Source organism: Mastigoproctus giganteus, chromosome 10 (genome assembly GCF_048544385.1).
Source record: "Mastigoproctus giganteus isolate SK-2022 chromosome 10, ASM4854438v1, whole genome shotgun sequence".
Lineage (NCBI taxonomy): Eukaryota > Metazoa > Arthropoda > Arachnida > Uropygi > Thelyphonidae > Mastigoproctus > Mastigoproctus giganteus.
Window position 1 is genome coordinate 180,507,530 of NC_143584.1, and position 21,245 is coordinate 180,528,774.

Below are 21,245 nucleotides of genomic sequence, written 5' to 3' on the forward strand. Positions count from 1 at the left end.
CAAGCAAATGCATGGGCTGTGTTAAGGTAACTAAGATCAAAAATATGTGCATATATACCTGCATTTAGACTAATACTAGGAACAATATAAATAAATTTGATGAATTTGAAGTACTGGTTAAGTTGTCAAATACAGACACTGTAGGAATGTTGGAGACATGGTGTCACTCAGACATAAGAGGTGCAGAATTTCAGTATGGGGAGTATAATGTGTACAGAACAGACAGGATGGGAGGGTCATACTCTTAGTTAAGAATCAAAATCTAAGGAACTGCATCCAGTTAATATGGCCACCCATAAAATGTTGAGTAAAATGTTGAGTCAGTTTGGTGTGACATAAGTACTAAGAAAACAAAAATGAGAGTAGAAGTGTGTTATAGGTCTAATGAGTATGATGAATATAATGAATAACTATACCGGAAAATAATGGGCAAGGAAATCAGAATGTCTTATAATAGGGTATTCTAACTTTCCAGATATTGACTGGAACTTGTGGATTGGTCACTCACACACTAGCAAGATTTTTGTGGATTTGTTGGATGACTGTTTTCTACAGCAGCATGTTAGAGGCAATAAGAGAGAGTAATACTCTTGATCTGATTATCAGTAGTGATTATACATATATTAAGAATCTGCAGATAAAAGAACCAGTAGGTGGCAGTGATCCCAGTGTATAGCTGTAGTATTTGCTTAAAGATGTAACTACCATCAAGGTTAAAGAGAATGGTTTTTGCCTTTGTAAAGGAGACTACAGTGATCTCAGACAGTTTTTAAATTCTTTACAGTGAGACCAAGTGATGAAGTTACTATCAACAAATTCTAAATGGGAAGCATTCAAGGAAATAATTATAGAAGCTACTAGGCTTTTCATACCAACTAAGAAATACTGTTCAAGGTTTAGACCTAAATGGATGTCAGATGAACTAATGAGACTCATGGCATAGAAGAAAAATGCATGGGAAGCATATAAATTATCAGGTGTTACAGAAACCTACAGTAAGTATAAACTGGTCTGCAGTCAAGTCACAAAGAGGGTTTGGCAAGCTAAGGCAGATTATGAAAAGTTTCTGGCAAAGAATGCAAAGAAAAGTAGCAACAGTTTTTTGTTACTCATGTTAAGACAAGAAGGAAGGGGATGAATCACATTGATCTACTTTAAATCGATGATGTGCTCAGGTTGATGACGACCTGAATAGGTATTTTGTCTTTACATTCTGCGTGGAGAGTTAGTTTAGGGAGGGAATGCCAGAATCATTCTCCCTATCAAATCTAATAAGGAGAATGATTTTGTGATAATCGAGTGGAAAGTAGAAGAGAAATTATTGAAGCTTAACATAAAAAAACAGGCACTTGGGGGTGGTTGGGATCTATCCTATTATATTAAGGGAGTAAGCAAAGGAGGTAAGCAAACTCTTAGCCATAATTATGAGAGCATCATTAGATTCAGATGAGATTCCTATGGACCAAAGATGTGTGAATCACAAAGGAGATCAATAGGTGACTTTAGAAATTACAGACCCATTAGCTTAACTTCTCTTCCAGGGAAAATAATGAAGTCACTGGTTAACAATGTAAAGCAAGACCATCTAGACAGAAATGCACTTATAGTATAGTGCACTCACAGCATGGATTTGTTAAGTGGTGATCCTGCATGACTAATTTTATTAGATACTGTGATACAGTAACCAAGAAATTGGATGCAGAAAATAAATTTGCTATCATATAACTTGTACAGGTTGACCATCACTAATCCGGCAGTGTTGGGACCTGTGGGGTGCCAGGTTAGTGAGTTTTCTGGATCACCGGTCATTATTTTAGCACATACAGTTTACCCAACAGCTAACCACCTCCTCCTACCTTTAACACGTTGATTGCCAAGCTAGTTTAAGGGCATCTTACTTGCTATGGATAAAGAGGATTGAGGGAGGAGACAGAGAGTGGTTATGAATGGATGCTGATCTTTATGGATTAATGTTATTACTAGAGTAACAGAGTTTAGTGCTGGGCCCATTGTTGTTTTCTATATTTATTAATGATATTGAACAAGGTACTAGGTGGTTATAAAATAAGTTTTCCAATTCAGGAGACCCTAGCATCAAAACAGTTAGAGGTAGCACTGTGAAAATCAGTGGGTATATCATTTAGCATTAGCATTAGTAGAGACACTTAATGCAAGAAAGCAAGCTTATGCAGCATCAGCCAAAAAAAAACAAAAAAAACCCACCCCTCTGTTTGTTCGAAATACCTGTCCAACTGAGCCTTAAAATTATTTAGGCTATCAACTACCACGACAAGGGATGGAAGTCTGTTCCACCAACCAACCACCCGCTGGCTAAAGGCAAATTTCCACACGTCTATCCTACATCTGTCTTTCCTCAATTTGAATTTATACCCCTCAGGTGCAGAATCTGAGCAAGAGGAAGAATCCCATCAGCATTGAGCTTGCTGAAACCATTCAAGGCTTTATACACCTCTATCAGATCACCTCGCTGGTGCCTAGTCTCCAGACACTGTAATTTGCAAAACTTAAGCCTTTCTTCGTAAGAGCACCCCTTTGTTCCATTCACTAATCTTGTTTCCCTTCTCTGTACTCGTTCCAGCAGCTCTACATCCTTCTTGAAATGAAGCCTCCAGACCTGTATACAGTACTTTAGGTGTGGCCTGACCATTGCCTTATACAAGGGAATAATCACCTTATCCCTGCTAGAAAAATTCCTATATATCATTGACAATACACCATGAGCTACTCTTGTAGCCCGTCTGCACTGCTCAGAGAACTTCATATCTGCCTGCACAACCAAATCCAGACCCTTTCATTCTCTACCACTGTCAGGGTAGTAACACAGAGTTGATACGTTGCTTTGGGGTTGCTGTTTCCCATATGTAGTACTTTACATTTGTCAATGTTAAACTTCATTTGTTACCTCTCAGCTCATCACCTCAACCTTTCCAGATCCTGTTGCAGCAGCATAGTGTCAGTAGTGTCCTTGACAACCCTGCCAACCTATCGTCTGCAAACTTGGACATTAAGCTTGATATACCATCATCAATATCATTTATAAATACAGAAAACAATAATGGACCCAACACTGAACCCTGAGGGGCTCCACTAATAACATTAGTCCACGATGAGCAGTGTCCATTAATTGCCACTCTCTGTCTTCTCCTCCTCAACCACCCCTTTATCCATAGCAGCAATTTGCCTCCAATGCACACTGCTACAATTTGTGCAGCAGTCTTCCTATTCAACAGTATCAAAAGCCTTTCTAAGATCCAAGTATATAATATCAAAGTTATTCCCTGCATCCAATTCTTTTGTGACTGCATCATAGTATCCAATCAAATTGGTCAGGCAAGACTTCCCCTTAACAAAACTGAGCTATAACTGAAGTCTTGTCTAGATGATCCTGCAGTGCTTCTTTAACCAGTGCCTCCATTAATTTTTCTGGAACAGAAGTTAAACTCACAGGTCTATAATTACTTGTGTCAGCCTTTGATCCTCCTTTGTGAATTCGGGACACATTTGCACATCTCCAGTCTGTGGGAATCTCCCCTGAGTCCAAGGGGAGATAACTCCTCATATGTGAATGTCGATACAAAATATTCATTTAGTTTGTTAGCTACCTGAGCAGGATCATCAATAGTTGACCCATCAATATCAAGTGGACCAATCTGATTCATCCCCTTCCTTCTAGAGTTCCCATTTTGAATTTACTGTTGGTAACATCATCAGTTGGTCCCACTGTATAGAATTTAAATACTGCCTCAGTCCATCGTAGTCACTAATGGTAGTTACCTCTTTGAGTAAATCCCACTTCAGCACACTGTGATCACTGCCACCTAGTGGTTCATTTATCTGCAGATTCTTAATGCATGAAGAATCACTACTGATAATCAAATCAAGAGTATTACTCCCTCTAGTTGCCTCCCGAACATGCTGATGTAGAAAACAATCATCCAATAAATCCACAAAAGCCTTGCTAGTGTGTGAGTGACCAGCCCCCAAATTCCAGTCAATATCTGGGAAATTAAAATCCCCCATTCTGACTCTCTGATTTACTGGCCCACTCTATTTCCCTGTACAGTTTCTTATTATACTCATCAGAGTCATTAGGCCTATAGCACACTCCTACTCTCAATTTTTATCTTCCAATGCTTATGTCACACCAAACTGACTCAGCACTGCACTGTCCAGCGATGTTGACTGGCTTCACTTCCTTGGATTTTATGTGTTTCTTAACTAATAGCATAACCCCTCCTCCCTTCCTATCCTGTCTATCCTTTCTGTAGACGTTGTACTCCCCAAATTCCAGTTCTGCATTCCTTATATCTGTGTGACACCACGTCTCTGAAATACCAATACTATCTGCCTTTGATGGTTTGAGTAATACCTCAAATTCATCAAATTTATTTACTAAACTCCTAGCATTGGTGTTCACGCAAGTACACATGCACCTGTTTCTATTCTTAGCTACCCTAACACAACCCATGTGTATAATTGTACCGCAATGAATCCCAGCAGTCTCTGAAATATTCTGCATCTTGTTTTTCAGGCTTCTGCTCATTCCAATAGAAGCAGTGCAAGAATCTCTTTCACCTCTGCCAGTGGCTGCTGTTAATCTATTAGTCTTTGTCTCCCCCCAAGCTAGCAGTTTTCCGACCCACCTAACACTGCCTCGATAGCATCAGCAAATATTCTTGCACCCTTTCTATTTAAGTGTATCCCATCCCTGTAGAAGCAGTCTCTCCTGTTAATAAGTACAGTACAGGCTGAAAAAAATTCTACCCCTTGAGCCTTGCGCAATCTTTCCAGGGCCGAATTGATCGACAAGGCTCTCATCATATACTCCCTCCTGTTGTGTCTGGTCAGAATTGCAGACACTTTCAAATTCAACCCTAGAAATTTAGGGTATGGGGAAGCGATCTGTAGAAGAAAAAAAATTTGTTTGAATTTCTGCCACCAGGGGAACAGTGCTGCAGATATGTAAAAGTTGCAATTTACTTCAAGACGTGCTGCTTATGCAAATGTCATCCTGTTAGATGAAAGCAGAAAGGTCAATGCCACCATCAATAACCATTATGGCTCTTACAAAAAAAGGAACATTCTCTTTTAGTAAAACTGTTCTGTCACAATAATAGTAATGCTAATGCAGCACTACGTGAATATTGGAAACCTCAAGGTTTGCGTAAAGGACCTTTGACGTCATTGGGGCTTTGAAAACTGATGCTTTGAAAACTCCAGAAGCAAGAAAGAAAACTGCTGATGGATTGATTCAAAATTTATCTAGACAACAAAATGTGTTTACGTGGCTCACTAAGGGACAAGAAGCTACTGTAGAGGCAAGTTTTGTTATTTCTCATATAATTGATGATTTCAATTGTCAGAATGCAAAACACTACCAGTTCCAGTCTCTTGACACACCTGGCATAGTGCAACATACCAACTGTGTGTTACTATACTCAGGATGATGGAAAATGAAAAAGACTTGGTCTGATAGTGCAGTCAGATATGAAGTTCTCTAATTAGTATAGACAGACTGCCAGGACAGGTCATGGAGTTTTGTCAATTATATACAGGAATTTTGCTAGCAGGGATAAGGAGGTGATTATCCCATTGCATGTGGAAATGGTTAGGCACATCTTGAGTACTGCATACAGGTTTGGAGTCCGCATTTTAGGAAGGATGTAGAGCTGTTGGAATGGGTATAGAGAAGGGCAACAAGATTGTTGAGGAGGAACAAAGGGATACTCTTACCAAGAAAGGCTTAACTTCTGCAAATTGCAACATACAGAAACTAAGCATCTCCGAGGTGATCTGATTGAGGTATTGAAGTCTTTGAATGGATTAAGTAAGATCAGCTGAAATAGCATTCTTCCTCTTGCCCAGATTCTTTGCCCTTCTCTGTACTCATTCCAGCAGCTCCACATCCTTCCTAAAATGAGGCCTCCAGACCTGTTTGCAGTACTCGAGGTGTGGCCTGAACATTGCCTTTTACAAGGGGATAATTACCTCCTTATCCCTGCTGGTAAAATTCCTGTATGTCATTGACAAGATCCCACCTGCGTATGCGGTCTTGTTAATATTAAATTTCATATCTGACTGCACAATTACGATATTGTTTGACATAGAAAAAGCATTTTACACTGCATGGAGATATGGAATACTACAGGACATTTACAACCTAGGATTGCATGGAAATCTTACTGTTCATCAAAAACTTTCTGCACGAACAGACCTTTCACGTTCGACTCCATAATCATTTATCTTTGCAAACATATCCAAGAGGAAGGAGTACTACAGGGCTCAATACTTGGTGACACTTTATTCATCATAAAATTTAAACTTGATAATGCAGAACCTACCAAAAACAGTATCAGCCACTCTGTATGCAGATGACCTCAGTATCTCCTGACGTTCTCCCAATATTTGAATGGTGGAAAGATAGTTGCAAGGTGCCATCAACAAAATTGTTATGTGTATTAGCAAGAATAATGTCCCACTCTCATTTCAAAAGACCATTGGGATACACATTTGTAGCAAATGAAATCTACATCCTGATCCATAACTTCGACTGGACAATCAAGTGTCCAAAATTTCATAGTGAACATCAGAGCCTTGCAAACAATAATGAATGCACAAAACAACTTAATGCTTAAAACAATTTTAGATGACTGCTAAATATTACTAAAGTTTTTTTCCTTAAGTTAATTGGATACTTTCAAAACATATAAAATTAATAGTATACCATTTATAGAGAATCCACACAAATATAAAGCAGAATCTTGGCATTATTCTAAACCACAGTAAGAAAAGTGAAAAAATGCTAATATACAAAACTCTCCTATGTAGGCTAGGTGCATTATAGCCTAAGCTGCTCTTGTGCCAATAGCTTTTAAACAACAACGACACTCGAGTAATTCCTACAGTTTATAGCAGGCCCAGGCAAACTATGGCCTGTGGGCCGCATGCGGTCCGCCGCACATTTTTGTGCAGCCCGCGAGCTTTAATTGCATTTTCGAAAAAAGTTTACTTATTTTATGCCTTTTGTGATGCCTTTTTGAAAAATAAATTTGCATATGTAATACATTATAGAATTTATTGACCTGTAAATTGTTGTATCATCTCTGTACTGTTCAAATTGAGATAGAATTTGAAATTGTGCACGAAGCGGAGCGAGCCAATGGGTGCTTTTATAATGGTATAATTTGTGATTATAAACTAACCGTGCGAAACTATGGTAACAGACAATCTGTAATGACGACAACCGGCTTTGCTGCGGTGGCGGAGTAATAGGATAGGACTGCTGACTGGCCGCAGTTCCAATCTGTTTTCTCTGTCATCCCACAGTTTGGTTATTTTCTCTTGGTGCCAGTAGCGATAAAAATAATATTTACGCCCTTTTAAAAATGAATAAAAAACGAAAAATTCAACAAGAGCATCGTGTCTTCAATGAAGAATGGAACACAAAATATTTTTTTGCTGACATAAATAACAAGACTATTTGTCTCATCTGCCGGGCGAGTGTCTCAGTGTTGAAAGAGTACAATATTAAAAGACATTTCACTACTAAACATTCCGAATATGGTGCCAATTTAACTCCAGAAGCAAGAAAGAAAACTGCTGATGGATTGATTCAAAATTTATCTAGACAACAAAATGTGTTTACGTGGCTCACTAAGGAACAAGAAGCTACTGTAGAGGCAAGTTTTGTTATTTCTCATATAATTGCAACAAAAAGCAACAAGCCTTTTTCTGATGGAGACTATATTAAAGAATGTATTACTGAAGCTTGTGGAATTATATGTCCTGACATTAAACACAAATTTGAGAATATAACTTTATCTTGGCGAACCGTGGTAAGAAGAATTGAATGTATCGATACAAATTTGAATGAGCAATTATTATCAGTATTAGAATCCATAACATGGTACTCGATAGCTCTTAATGAAAGTAACAACCAAAAGAATACTGCACGGTTATTAATTTTCATACGTGGATGTACCTCTAATTTTGAAATTATTGAAGAGCTTCTTTCAATGGAATCTCTTAAAGACCAAACAACGGGCTGATATATTTGAGAAAGTTGAAAATGCTTAACAAGATATAATTTACAGTGCAACAAAATGGTAAGTGTAACAACTGACAGAGCACCAAGTTTGGCAGGTAAAAATGTTGGAGCGTTAAAGAAAATTCAGGATAAAATTTGTGAAAATTATCCTGATTATAATTTAATTACAATTCATTGTATTATACATCAACAAGTATTATGTAAATGTGTTAAAAGTCGAACATGTCACATATTGTATTATTAAACTAGTAAATTTAATACGATCGAGGGGCCTGAAACACAGACAATTCGTTAATTTTCTTCAAGATATTGAATCCGAGTACACAGATATTCCTTATCATAGCCAAATTCAATGGCTTAGGAAAAGTTCTTCGACGAGTATGGGATCTTAAAGATGACATCATTCTGTTTTTAAAACTGAAAAATATTATGGAATTTCCCGGATTAACTGATAATAACTGGATTTGTAATTTTGCGTTTACCGTAGACATCGTGACACACTTAAATACTTTCACCACCGTGTTACAATGGAAAAATTTATACGCCCATGATATGGTAAAAAGTTTGAATGGATTTCAATTAAAACTCCAGTTGTTCCTTCAACATTTATTGATTAACAAGCTAGACCACTTTCCAACCATGAAGTTGCTGAAGATTCCAGAAAATAAATTTGAAAAATATGTGAAATTATCAATGTGCTGAATGATGACTTTTCACAAAGATTTGGCGACTTCCGAAAAATTGAGTCAAGTTTGGCAATAGTGCGCGACCCATTTTCAATAGAAATTGATAGTGCACCGAGTGAATTATAACTTCAGATTATAAATCTGCAGTGTGATTCTGATTTAAAGGAATTGATTGCACCGTCGTGAGCAAATCTGCAAATTTTACAATACTCTTAATTCGTACAAATTCAACGAACTTAAAGATTTTGCCCGAAAAATGTTGGTTATTTTTGGATCAACCTGCATATGTGAACAAACATTTTCCATCATGAATCTAAATAAAAATTCTTTACGATCAAGCATCACCGATGAACATTTACAAGCAGTTTTAAGAAGCTCAACTACAAAATTAACACCCGAAATTAAAAAAAATGTTAAAAGATGTAAAACAGTTCCATTCATCTCATTAAATTCTTGGTTGTTAGAGAATAATTTTTTTATGTTATATTTCTTTTTCGTGATAACAAATAATATATATCTAAAAATAGTATTTTACGTGCGGCCCGCCTTCTTTTTGAATTCCTAATGTGGCCCTTCAGCCAAAAAGTTTGCCTAGGCCTGGTTTATAGTGTCCACCTCCTATGTGTAATTTTTGAATAAGAAACTTACTTTCGACCATATAAAAAACCCCTGGATAATATGCCTGAAAAAACTGAAGATAGGATGAAAAAACTAAACAGATAGAGCACACCCACCTAATTCATTTGCATCTACTTAAGGCCACCAATCCTACAGAATGTCCAAACTGTAATATGTAGCTTAAAGTTCAACATCTACTTACAGATTGCCCCGATATGGACACTGGACGGCCTACCTTTCCTAAAAAAGATAAAATTAAAATAGATCGCAATAAGCCTACTGCCTCTAAAAGGCAACCGGATCATCCTACCACTAAAACTAAATAATGAAGTGCATTTTACAATAGAATTGTCGAGGACTACTTACTAATACAGATGAACTTTATGACCTAATCCGAGATTTCAATCCAGCAGGCATTTGTTTACAGGAAACATTTTTAACTCCACAAGTGACCCCCTCAATAAAGAAATATATTTTGTACAGGCGTGACAGGAATGCAACAACTGCAGCCCATGGAGGTGTAGCGGTTTTGGTATCCGTTACTATTTGTTTACAGGAAACATTTTTAACTCCACAAGTGACCCCCTCAATAAAGAAATATATTTTGTACAGGCGTGACAGGAATGCAACAACTGCAGCCCATGGAGGTGTAGCGGTTTTGGTATCCGTTACTATTCCGTCCAGACAAATCCCCTTAAAAACTAATTTAGAAGTTGTTGCTGTAAGAATAGAAATTGGAATATCTTTATCTCTTGTTTCTATTTATCTTCCACCAAACCAAGCGTATATACTCCGAGATTTTGATGAGCTCCTTACCCAGATACCACCTCCTTTTTGTTTGATGGGTGACTTTAATGGACACCACCCGTTATGGGGAAGTCTCCATATGGATAAGAGAGGGCAGCTAATAGAAACATTACTGGACAAACAAAATTTAACTTTGCTGAACACCGGTGCACATACTCATGTCCATTTTCCCTCAGGAAATACTTCGGCCATAGATCTATCTATCTGCTCCCCCGCTCTGTACCCAAGTATACATTGGACGGTATTGGATAATCCCCACAATAGTGATCATCTTCCAGTTACTTGTAAATTCCAAACTACCCCCACCGCCTATCCGGAAACTCGCAGAAGATGGAAATTTACAAAGGCAAACTGGGAAAAATTTTCCTTAAGTACAGTTTTAGATAAAAACTTCATTCTGAACCAGTCAATAGATGAAGCTAATGACCATATTACTAAACGGATACTAGCAGCAGCTGACAAAACTATTCCTCAGTCGTCGACTCATCCACGCAGGTGCAAAAACTACTGGTGGAATGATGAATGTAATATAGCAAAAAAAGAAAAGAACAAAGCTTGGAATATTTTCCGCAAGCATCCCACTATTATTAATCTTATAAATTACAAGAAATTAAATGCTAAAGCACGACAAATAAGAAGGAAAGCCAAAAAAGATTCTTGGATTCAGTTCGCTTCCACTATCACCAAAAACACTGATACTAGATTAATCTGGAGGAAAATCCAACATCTGAATGGCAAATATCCATTGTCATCCTCTCCAATATTGATCTGTAATGGACAGGAACTGTCTTCCTCCAAAGACATTGCAAACGCTTTTGCTAAAGCCTTTGCAAAAATTTCAGCAGCAAATTCATATGATACTTCATTCCAACAAATTAAAGTGGTAGCAGAAAGGTATAAGTTAAATTTCAACACCGGTCTGTCTCTTCCGTATAATCAGCCTTTTACTATATCCGAGTTAACGGATGCTCTTAACAGATCACCCAATAGTGCAGCTGGCCCTGATGGTATATTTTATGTTATGCTAAAACACTTGAATGATACTGCTTTACAAATTCTTTTAATATTTTTTAACAGAATTTTTGAGGAACATGTTTATCCTCGCTCTTGGAAACATTCACTTGTATTAGCCATCCCTAAACCAGGAAAAGACCTCTCTAATCCAGAAAATTATCGTCCAATTTCCTTAACTAGTTGTTTGGGGAAAACACTGGAGAAAATGGTTCTAAAGCGCCTCACCTGGTTTCTTGAGTCACATAACATCTTGCATAAAAATCAGTATGGCTTTCGGCAAAATAGATCTGCATTAGATATGATGACCAAAGCAGAATCAAACATCAGAAACGCTTTTGTCAGAAATGACCACCTCGTTATGGTAAGTTTCGATTTAGAAAAGGCCTTTGATACAACATGGCGTTTCGGTATTCTTCGGGATCTTCACACCTTTGGTCTACGAGTCAGGCTTCCTTTGTTTATTCAGAGCTTTCTCCAGGGCAGAACCTTTCAGGTTAGTCACCTAAATGTTCTTTCTAGAATTCATATACAAGAGGAGGGGGTCCCTCAAGGATCTGTCTTGAGCCCTACTCTATTTTTAATAAGAATAAACAATATCATCCATGATATTCCAAGCACGGTAGAATTATATCATTATGCAGATGACCCCATGATTTCGTGCCAAGGCAAAACTATGAATTCTATTGAGAGACAGCTTCAAATCTCAATTAATAAAATTGAGCTGTGGATGTCTCGCAATGGCTACCGCTTATCAGCACAAAAATCTAACTGTATTCATTTCTGTAAAAAACGTAAGATCCACCCTGAGCCTGAACTACATCTTAAAAATTTCACCATACCTCTTTCCAATAGTATCAGATATCTTGGCCTAATGCTGGACAATAAATTAAACTTCTTACAACACATCACATATCTGAGAACCATTTGCTTGAAAAAATTAAATATCCTCCGAGTACTCTCTTCATTGACATGGGGTGCTGACCGATACACTCTGCTTCGACTATATCGGGTATTAATTCGATCTCGTTTGGATTACGGAGCTCCAATCTATGACTCTGCCAGGAAAAGTGCACTAACTCGGCTAGACACTATCCATCACAGTGCCCTAAGAACTGCTTTAGGAGCATTCAGAACATCCCCTGTACAGAGTCTATTTATAGATGCACATGAACCTCCACTCCATCTTCGGAGGAAAATGTTGATCCTCAACTATGCAGCAAAAATACGGAGTCTTCCTTTTCATCCTGTCTCGCCATACTTATTTGAGCCCCAATGGACCACGTTTTATCAAAACAAACCTAACGAAAACAAGCCTGTTGGGATAAGGTTGCTACAGTTATCACAATGTTGGAATCTAGACATGGGTAATGCCTTTCAGGAAATGTGCAATCACGACCCTCCGTGGTCTGATTATACACCGGACTGTGACTTCTCATTCCAACAATGGGGGAAAAAGCAAGCAGCAGACATTACCATCAGGAAACTCCATGCTGCACATGTCGCAGAAAATTCTCGGTGTCTTCAAATATATACCGATGGCTCGAAAACAAGTACGACAGTGGGCGCGGCGGCAGTCTCTTCTATCTTTTCTACTTCTTTGTCCCTTCCAAAGGAATGCAGCGTCTATTCTGCTGAACTGTTGGCAATTAAAATAGCTCTGGATCACGTGATAAATCTCTCCAGGAAGCGAATTATGATCTACTCTGATTCTCTGAGTGCAATAAAATCATTGAAAAATCCATCCAAACCAATCCACCCTGTCTTGAAGCAAATTAGATCACAGATTATTGCGTTACAAGCTGTAAACAAATCAGTCAGTTTCTGTTGGATACCAGGTCATGTAGGCATCAAAGGAAATGAATACGCAGATCAAGCCGCTAATCATGCAATCAATGTAAGATCTCCTAACTACAAAGTGCCATACACAGACTACAAATCAGTCGTAAAAAACGTGTGTGAAGAGCAATGGTTGCAAATCTGGCAGGCTCAGTACGGCAATAAACTACTACAATTTAAACAGGAACCTAAGTTATGGCCCTCAAGCATGCGATCAAATAGGCAAGAGGAGGTCATCCTGGCTAGGACGCGTATTGGGCATACGTATCTAACGCATATTTATCTCCTCAAGGGGGAAGATCCGCCTATTTGTACATTTTGTCAGACTACACTTACGGTGAGACATATTCTAATAAATTGCAATCATTATAATAATTATCGAAACAAAATTTTCAAATCGCTTTCACATCTGCAAGAACCTTTGACATTAACACATCTGATTGGAGACAATGCAAATCTACCTGAGTTCTTTTATTTCTTAAAGCAGAAGGATTATTTTACAGATTTTAACTGGTAATTGCACTACCGAATAGAATCAGGCACAGTATGGCCTTAGCAGCCCTTGCGCCATTAAACAACATACCAACCAACCAACCAACAGATTGTCCCATACACAACAAAGACAGACAGACATAACTGTGAAAACATGGGGAACTGACCAATTTAAACTGCTGAATCTGCCACATGCTAATGTAGTCACAACTAGGTGATGGCTCTATAGTGTACAGCCCTGCTAGACCAAGCCCACTATGGTGGCTTGATCCTATGCATCATGGTGGTCTTATTTTCCTTCGACTCAGTGCATATCATACATCTCCTATCCAGAGCCTTTATGCTGAAGCCAATGAACCTTTCTCACATTTACACAGAAAAACTCTCTTAGTAAGCTATGCAGCAAAACTCAAGGACAACTGAATTACCCAACTTGGAAACTACATTTCTCTCCAAAATGGGGTAACCTTTACAGAGCCTACCCATCAACAGGGATATGACTTCAGTCTACACTTACTGATTGGCAGCTTGACTTAAATGACATACACATTCTACTGTCTCTTGTACAGTACCTCCCTGGATGTACCACATACCACCATGCAATTTATAACTTTCAACTTGGGAAAAAATTCCCACTCCCTGCAGGACATATTACAGTTGTATACATCACTGACAGCATAATATGCACAGTTCACTCCAGCATATACAGATGGATCGAAAACTGACAGTCGTGTCGGTGCAGCTGCAGTTTTTCCCAATATCACCATAGCCGAGAAACTTCCAACTGAATGTAACAGCTTCACTGCAGAACCCTATGCAATTATTACAGCTTTAAATTTTGCGTGGGCAACAATCATGCCACTCGCCATTAATACATGGATTTAATCAGTGCAATTCAAGTGGAAGGAAAAGTATGACAATCCATTATTCATACAGATCTGTGATATTCTAACCAAATTAAATGTATAGCCAGAGCATCACCTTCTGCTGGATCCCTGGTCATAGCAGTATCCTGGGAAACAGTTGTGCAGATTTAGCTGCCAAAACTGTAATTAACACTAGCGATCCTTCCTTCAGTGTATCATTCTCAAATTACAGGTCTATCATTATGCAACGATGTGCAAAAAAATGTCAACAAATCTGAGAAAACCAAACTAACAACAAGTTATTCTGTATAAAGAAAAACCTGAAAGCATGGAAATCCAATATCTGAGATGACAGACAAGAAGTTATACTCACTAGACTATAGATAGCACACACACCCACCTAATTCATTTGCATCTGCTTAAGGCCACCAATCCTACAGGATGTCCAAACTGTAATATGCAGCTTAAAGTTCAACATCTACTTATAGATTGTCCCTTACACGACAAAGACAGACACTGCCTTAGGCCCATTTTCTACCATAAGTGCACCTCTTATGCTAGCCCGACTGTTAGCAGATACACCGGATGTAACCAGAATTTTTACCTATCCCAAATGCATTCAATATTATAATGCATTGTAAATATTAAGAAAAAACCTTTCAGTAAACTGTGTCATTTCTCACCTGAGATTAGGCACATTATGGTTTTGCTGCCCTTGCACCGTTAAACACAAAGAAACAACAGCATATCACAGCTGAAATGTGAATTTTCTATACATTCTTACTAGAATAAATAGATTATGTTAAGTTTAAAGTATAACTATTCTCATCAAGTGAGAAAAATTTTTTTCTAATTCTGAAGCATTATCTGACTATAAGGCCATTTAACTTGTCAAGTGAAGTTAGCTTGCACCTTTAAACTGAGAGTGCTTCACTTGACCTGGATCACTGTAGCATCTTGACACATTCTGACTTTAGTTTGAAACCAGGACAGAAATAGCAATTAGAAAACTTGAAACTTGGCAAAAATGTTATTTCTGCCAATTAGCAACAGCTGCAATAGATATTTTTTAGCTTTTTAGACCAGCTGCTAGTCTAAATAAAGTAAATTTCTCTCAAAGAGTCAGAATACGTGATAAATAGGTTCATATTATTAATCACTGTATATTAAGGGTTGTTCAAAAAGAACACAAAAATTAAATTTATTTTTATGTTTTGTTTTAAACTTAAGTAGGTATTATATTAGCATTAGCATTAGTAGAGGCATTTGATGCAAGAAAGCAAGCTTATGCAGCATCAGCCAAAAAAAAAAAAAAAAAAACCACAAGAATAAATATCTATTTATGTTTTATAAATATTATTATATATTATACTCAAACAATGAAATCTGCTTTTTGGCTTCATAGACTCCCGGTATGAATATATTAAAATTAAAAATGCATATTGCTGTCATTGTTATTTATATAGCATATTAGCTTCTAAGGTCAAATTGCACTATGTATTATGTCTGTACAAGTGTGTGTTCATGGGAGAACCTTACTCCTTCCACTTCCTGATCTGCTTAAGACTGGATAATTACAGCCTCAATTGAAGCAGCTCTTTCATGAGTATGTACATATGTTTTCATGTGAAGGCTCAGTAGAGTTATGTGCATATGTACATATATGTATAATTTTCATGTGTGAGATCCCTGTAATTTGTACATAAATATATTTGTTTCAGATTCATTTCAAATAATGTCTAGAAATCTTCACTTAGTACTTGCAAGTAATTGTAAACAGTTTGTAATGGATAGCAATAAGAAAATATCTTTGAAAATCTGAAGGAAAAACTTGTACTGTTAGCATCATTTGGCCAATTCTGCAATAAAATGCCAAAATTTAATAAATTCTGTGGACTTCTGACCTATAAGTTGATGAAACTGAATAATATGATGCATAAATAAATGTAGAGGATATTATAACATGCAACAGAAAAATTATTTTTTTATTTATTTTTTCATGAATTTTTTTGTTACAATTTTTTTAATTCTGATTTTATTTTTGGTAGTAACTTCATTCTAGTGTTGGACAGTCAAGTTACAATAAGAACAAATTAATATCTAAAGAGTGTTATGTATAAAGTATTCATTTTATCAAAACTTAAATTCTACAAAAAAAACCATCACTACCTTCAGAAACTCACTACCTGTAGCCCACACTATTTTGGGAAAATTGCCATCTTAGGACCTTATGCTTTTCAAGAACTTGCCAATACGAGCTCACTTGCATTCTAGGAACTCAGCTGTGAAAGGGTTAAGAATTCCTCCAGTCTCCGACAAAATTCAAAATCAGACCTATTCAAATGAATGCTAACTGAAACAACTATGTCCTCCACTAAACTGTTGAGGAGGACATAGTTGTTGAATTACATTAAAAGTATAGTATTATGAAGTGCATTTTATTAGCATATTTGAATATGCTTATAGCATATTCAATATGCTAATAAAATATAGTTATATCTATTAATATATTAGATTTTTTTTTTTTAATATTTTCTTGTATTAGAATATTAGATTTTGCCAAGAATGTTCTATTAATATATGCAATTTTAGTTCCAGTTGGACAGTCATTACCCATGTCTCCGGAACGTCGCCATGAACCTCAGGGAGCATACAGAGCAACTCCTCCAGAACGTCCATATTCTGCTGCAGGCCAAGTGTCATATCATGTATCTCCAGAAAGACGCTATGAAGCACCATATCATTCTTCTCCAGAGAGGAGAACACAAGAATCTGGTTATTTATCATCGCCTGAAAGACGTGCCGATCATCAGAGAACATTTTCAAATTATACTCCAACCACCTACGAGGAGTGTATATATGGGGAACGCCTATATGAATCAAGGTCAGGAAGTGTTACTCCTGTTGTGGATGAAGAAGCTAGGTAGCATTATCTTCAGAAGTTTTAAAAGAAAACTACTGGAGTTTCAAGCTTTAAAATAAATGATTGTAATTTTTGATAAAAATTAAAATAGGCATATTTTGATTTCATAAATTCAATAAAGAATTTGATTCGACTCGATTCAGTTTGATTCGACTGTATTTTTGTTTTAAAAACTAAACTTTGTTCAAAAGAATAGCTCTAAATCTTTTTTTCATCTTAATCTCTCTAAAAATATTTAGTTATGCATTTAAAAGACAGTATGGGATGTTGTATTCAGAATTGCAAAATACAGAAGGAGACCTGAAATCCATAAGTGTATAGGTAAAGTTCTTGGTAAAATGTGATTCCAGTGTACACTATGGCAAACTTATTTTACCACCATGTGTTCATTGGTGAATGTATTACAACTTTCATTGTAATATGCCTGTCTCTCACTCAGGTCAAAGTTTTGTTTTCACTGTTCATGAACTTTTAGTAGCAAAGAAATTAACGTCTGCAGTTTTTTGTTTTTTTACCCTCTCAATTTTCATTGAGAAATAAATAAAGTTAAGTGAAAAAGTTTGAATTTCTTAAATTATGTATGCTCTTGGGATGGTGATCGTCATGACACTAATATTAGTTTGAGTTTGGATGTAAAGCAGCTTATGCCGGCTGGGCTAGCCAGTTGGGTAAAGTGCCTGCCTGGCAACCCAAAGGTCGCGGGTTCGATTCCCACCTAGGGCTTGGATCAAAGTACTGCAAAAACCTTGGGAGATGCATTATGGCCACAGAAGCCTATGCACCAACAACTACCAAAAAAAAGCAGCTTATATTAGAATTTAAGTCACTTTTCATGAAAATTTTTGTCCAATAGCCCAGAAGTACACTCTTGAACAAAGGTGATAGATATCCTCTTATGCTTTTATATCACAGTGTCAAGCATGCCTGACTTTTGTATGTAAAACAGCTTTCATTGAAATTAGAAAGTCATATACCACTTGGAAATTTTTAGAAAGCATCCAAGCAGATACTCCACATCAGGGAACAAAAGTCAAAAGCTAGGTATCCCTTTATGCCATTTTTAAAAATTTGGCAGCGTTCAGTTTGTGTTTATCACTTTGCCATTGCCAGAGGGGAGAGATACAAACTGAACATTCAACCGTGGTAGACTGAAAAGAATTTGCTGTGAAATACAGGCATAATGTACTTTTACTGTGCTTGTTAGTAAAATAATTTCAAAAATTTGCTGCCATGGTACTTGTCAGTAAAAAAATTTGCTCCACAACAAATTTTTGCAGCACACTGGATGAAGTGCTACTAACTTTTGCGTGGAAAACAGCTCAGATCAACATAAGAAAGTCACATACTGCTTAAATTTTTTTTATGCAGTGAAATAGTTGACATGGTTATGTATCCTGTAAAGGTGAAGATATTAATGATGATATTGATGAAGGAACAAATGAAGAAGAAAAATTTCCAATTGACAAATGCATTACTTCAAAAATGAAGAACTTTTTTAAGGGACTGGAACAAAAATGTTTAATCCCCAAGCAACATATTATGTGAGTGTATAAAATATAATAGATTTGCTGAAAAATATGTCTAAATACATGAAACAGTTAACTTTATAGGGCTTGTTTAAAAAATTATGGACCGTTCTGCTGACAAAAGTCAATAATTCTGTCTCACTCATTATTCAGTATCAAGCAAGATGCAATTACTTTTGTGCAGAATTTTCTAGTATAAAGTTATATTGCAAGGGAAATTACATTGCAGAAAATTATAGTTATACTGCAATATAATAATATGTTATATTTCAGGAAAATCATTCTGTATTTTGTAACACTTGTTTTTTTAGATAGTGAAAATTATGTGTGTTTTTAATTATTTATTTTGCCTGTGTTCTAATTTCTCTTTCTAAGGACCTGAAATTCAAAAAGCTTTTGGTCCCAAGCTTTCTGGATAGGGGTCCAGTACATAACCATATTTGTAATTTTTATATAGAGTGAGTAAAAAAGCCATGCGGTCCAATTAGAGCGGCAGCAGTTTTTATTTATTTATTATGTTGTTTATTTATATATTTGTACTATTAGTAAAATAATAAGAGGAGTTTACCTCAATATAGTGCGTAGAACACTTCCGTATGATACCCTCCAGAAATTAAAACGGAAAAAACGAAAAAATCGACAACTTACCGGTACATTAGAGTAAAATATAAATAATTAAATAATCAATTTAACACAATTCAAATCAATATAAAACAATTAAAAATCAAATTAACGCAATTAAAAGAATCTAACGAAAATATTCAAAACGATTTTCCTTCCTTAAGCTGACAACGCTTTTCGACCGTATGTCGTGATCACAGGAATGAAAATGACCGAATCGGGTTAAACCTGGTACTTAAATAGGGATTATTTGTCTTCGCGCATGCCCATAAAGGTCCACGCATTGGAGATCAAATATGGCCGCCGAACATTAACAGAATTCTGGTGTAATTTAATTTCAACGATTTCTGCAATTAATAGTCGCGTATAATTACGTTGAACGTTAAGTATTTTGGCTTCGTTAAATAAAAAAGTATGTTTTTCGTTAATGGCATGAAAGGTTAATTCTGACGCTGCTGAACGAGAAGCACGAACTGAGGCTTCATATTGATTTACACGAATATTAAGAGAAAATCGGGTCGAACCCTGATAAGACGAGTCGCAATCACCGCAAGAAATGTTGTATACCAGATCATTAATTTGTGTTGCGAACGCTGAAAGAACCGAGCGATTGTTCAGTATAGTGTGTAACTTCCGTATTGGCCTAGCTACAATTTTAAATTCGGTATCTTTAAAGAATCTGTTAATACAATATTCCTGCACTTTTCGGTCAGGTAAAATTACACAAGACTGGGTTTCCTATTCGACCTATTGTTTCCTACAGGAACTCGGCATTTTCATCCTTAGCCACACATCTATATAACATTATAAAACCCTTTAGACAGGTAATACAATTTGGGATTAAGAAATATGATACATTATTTAATAAGCTTAAAGACTGTAGACTCGGCGACAATGACAATTTATTCTCACTTGATGTTACCTCATTATATACGAATGTAAACGTTGAATACACATTAGATATTATTTGGGATATGTTAAATAAAAACTCGACACCGATTAATTATACGAAGCTACCTATTAAGGAAATTTTTCACTTAATTAAACTGTTAGTTGAGGCTAACTACATCACCTTTTTTTTTTTTTTTTTTATGAAAACCCCAAACACGAAAGGTATCAAAACCTATAGTACTTAGTACCGTGCATGGGTTAAAGGAGAAGTATGGGGGGAGGGGGGGATGCCGGAAACTTTGCTCTAGAGACTAAACATGGGTTTCACCACTTCAAGCCTCCAATAAGCAAAGTGGTGGTATTTCACCGGTTGATGAAAGTCATCTACCACCTTTGGATTACCAATGGGTTAGCATTAGTTAGCATTAGTAGAGGCATTTGATGCAAGAAAGCAAGCTTATGCAGCATCAGCCAAAAAAAAAAAAAAAAAAAAAAAAAAAAAAGTAACATAAATAAATAAAAATAACCACTTCCACTTCACCCCTCTGTTCGTTCGAAATACCTGTCCAGCTGAGCCTTAAACTTATTTAGGCTATCAACTTCCACGACAAGGGATGGAAGTCTGTTCCACCCACCAACCACCCGCTGGCTAAAGGCAAATTTCCGCACATCTATCCTACATCTGTCTTTCCTCAATTTGAATTTATGCCCTCTCAGGTGATTTTTCTGAGCTAGAGGAAGAATCCCATCAGCATTGAGCATGCTCAAACCATTCAAGGCTTTGTACACCTCTATCAGATCACCCCGCTGGTGCCTAGTTTCCAGACACTGTAATTTGCAAAACTTAAGCCTTTCTTCGTAAGAGAACCCCTTTGTCCCATTCACCAATCTAGTTGC

The 21,245-nt window shown here is 36.7% G+C and overlaps 1 protein-coding gene across 1 annotated transcript in view; it reads left to right on the top strand.

Annotated features, from left to right (window-relative positions):
* LOC150079586 (uncharacterized) overlaps positions 1-21,245 on the top strand; it is a 1,000,533-nt gene that overhangs the window by 679,628 nt on the left and 299,660 nt on the right. The window contains exon 10 of the mRNA XM_090383129.1: positions 16,980-17,310. Within this exon, the coding sequence (XP_090239255.1) occupies positions 16,980-17,310 (331 nt within the window). The remainder of the gene's footprint in view (positions 1-16,979; positions 17,311-21,245) is intronic.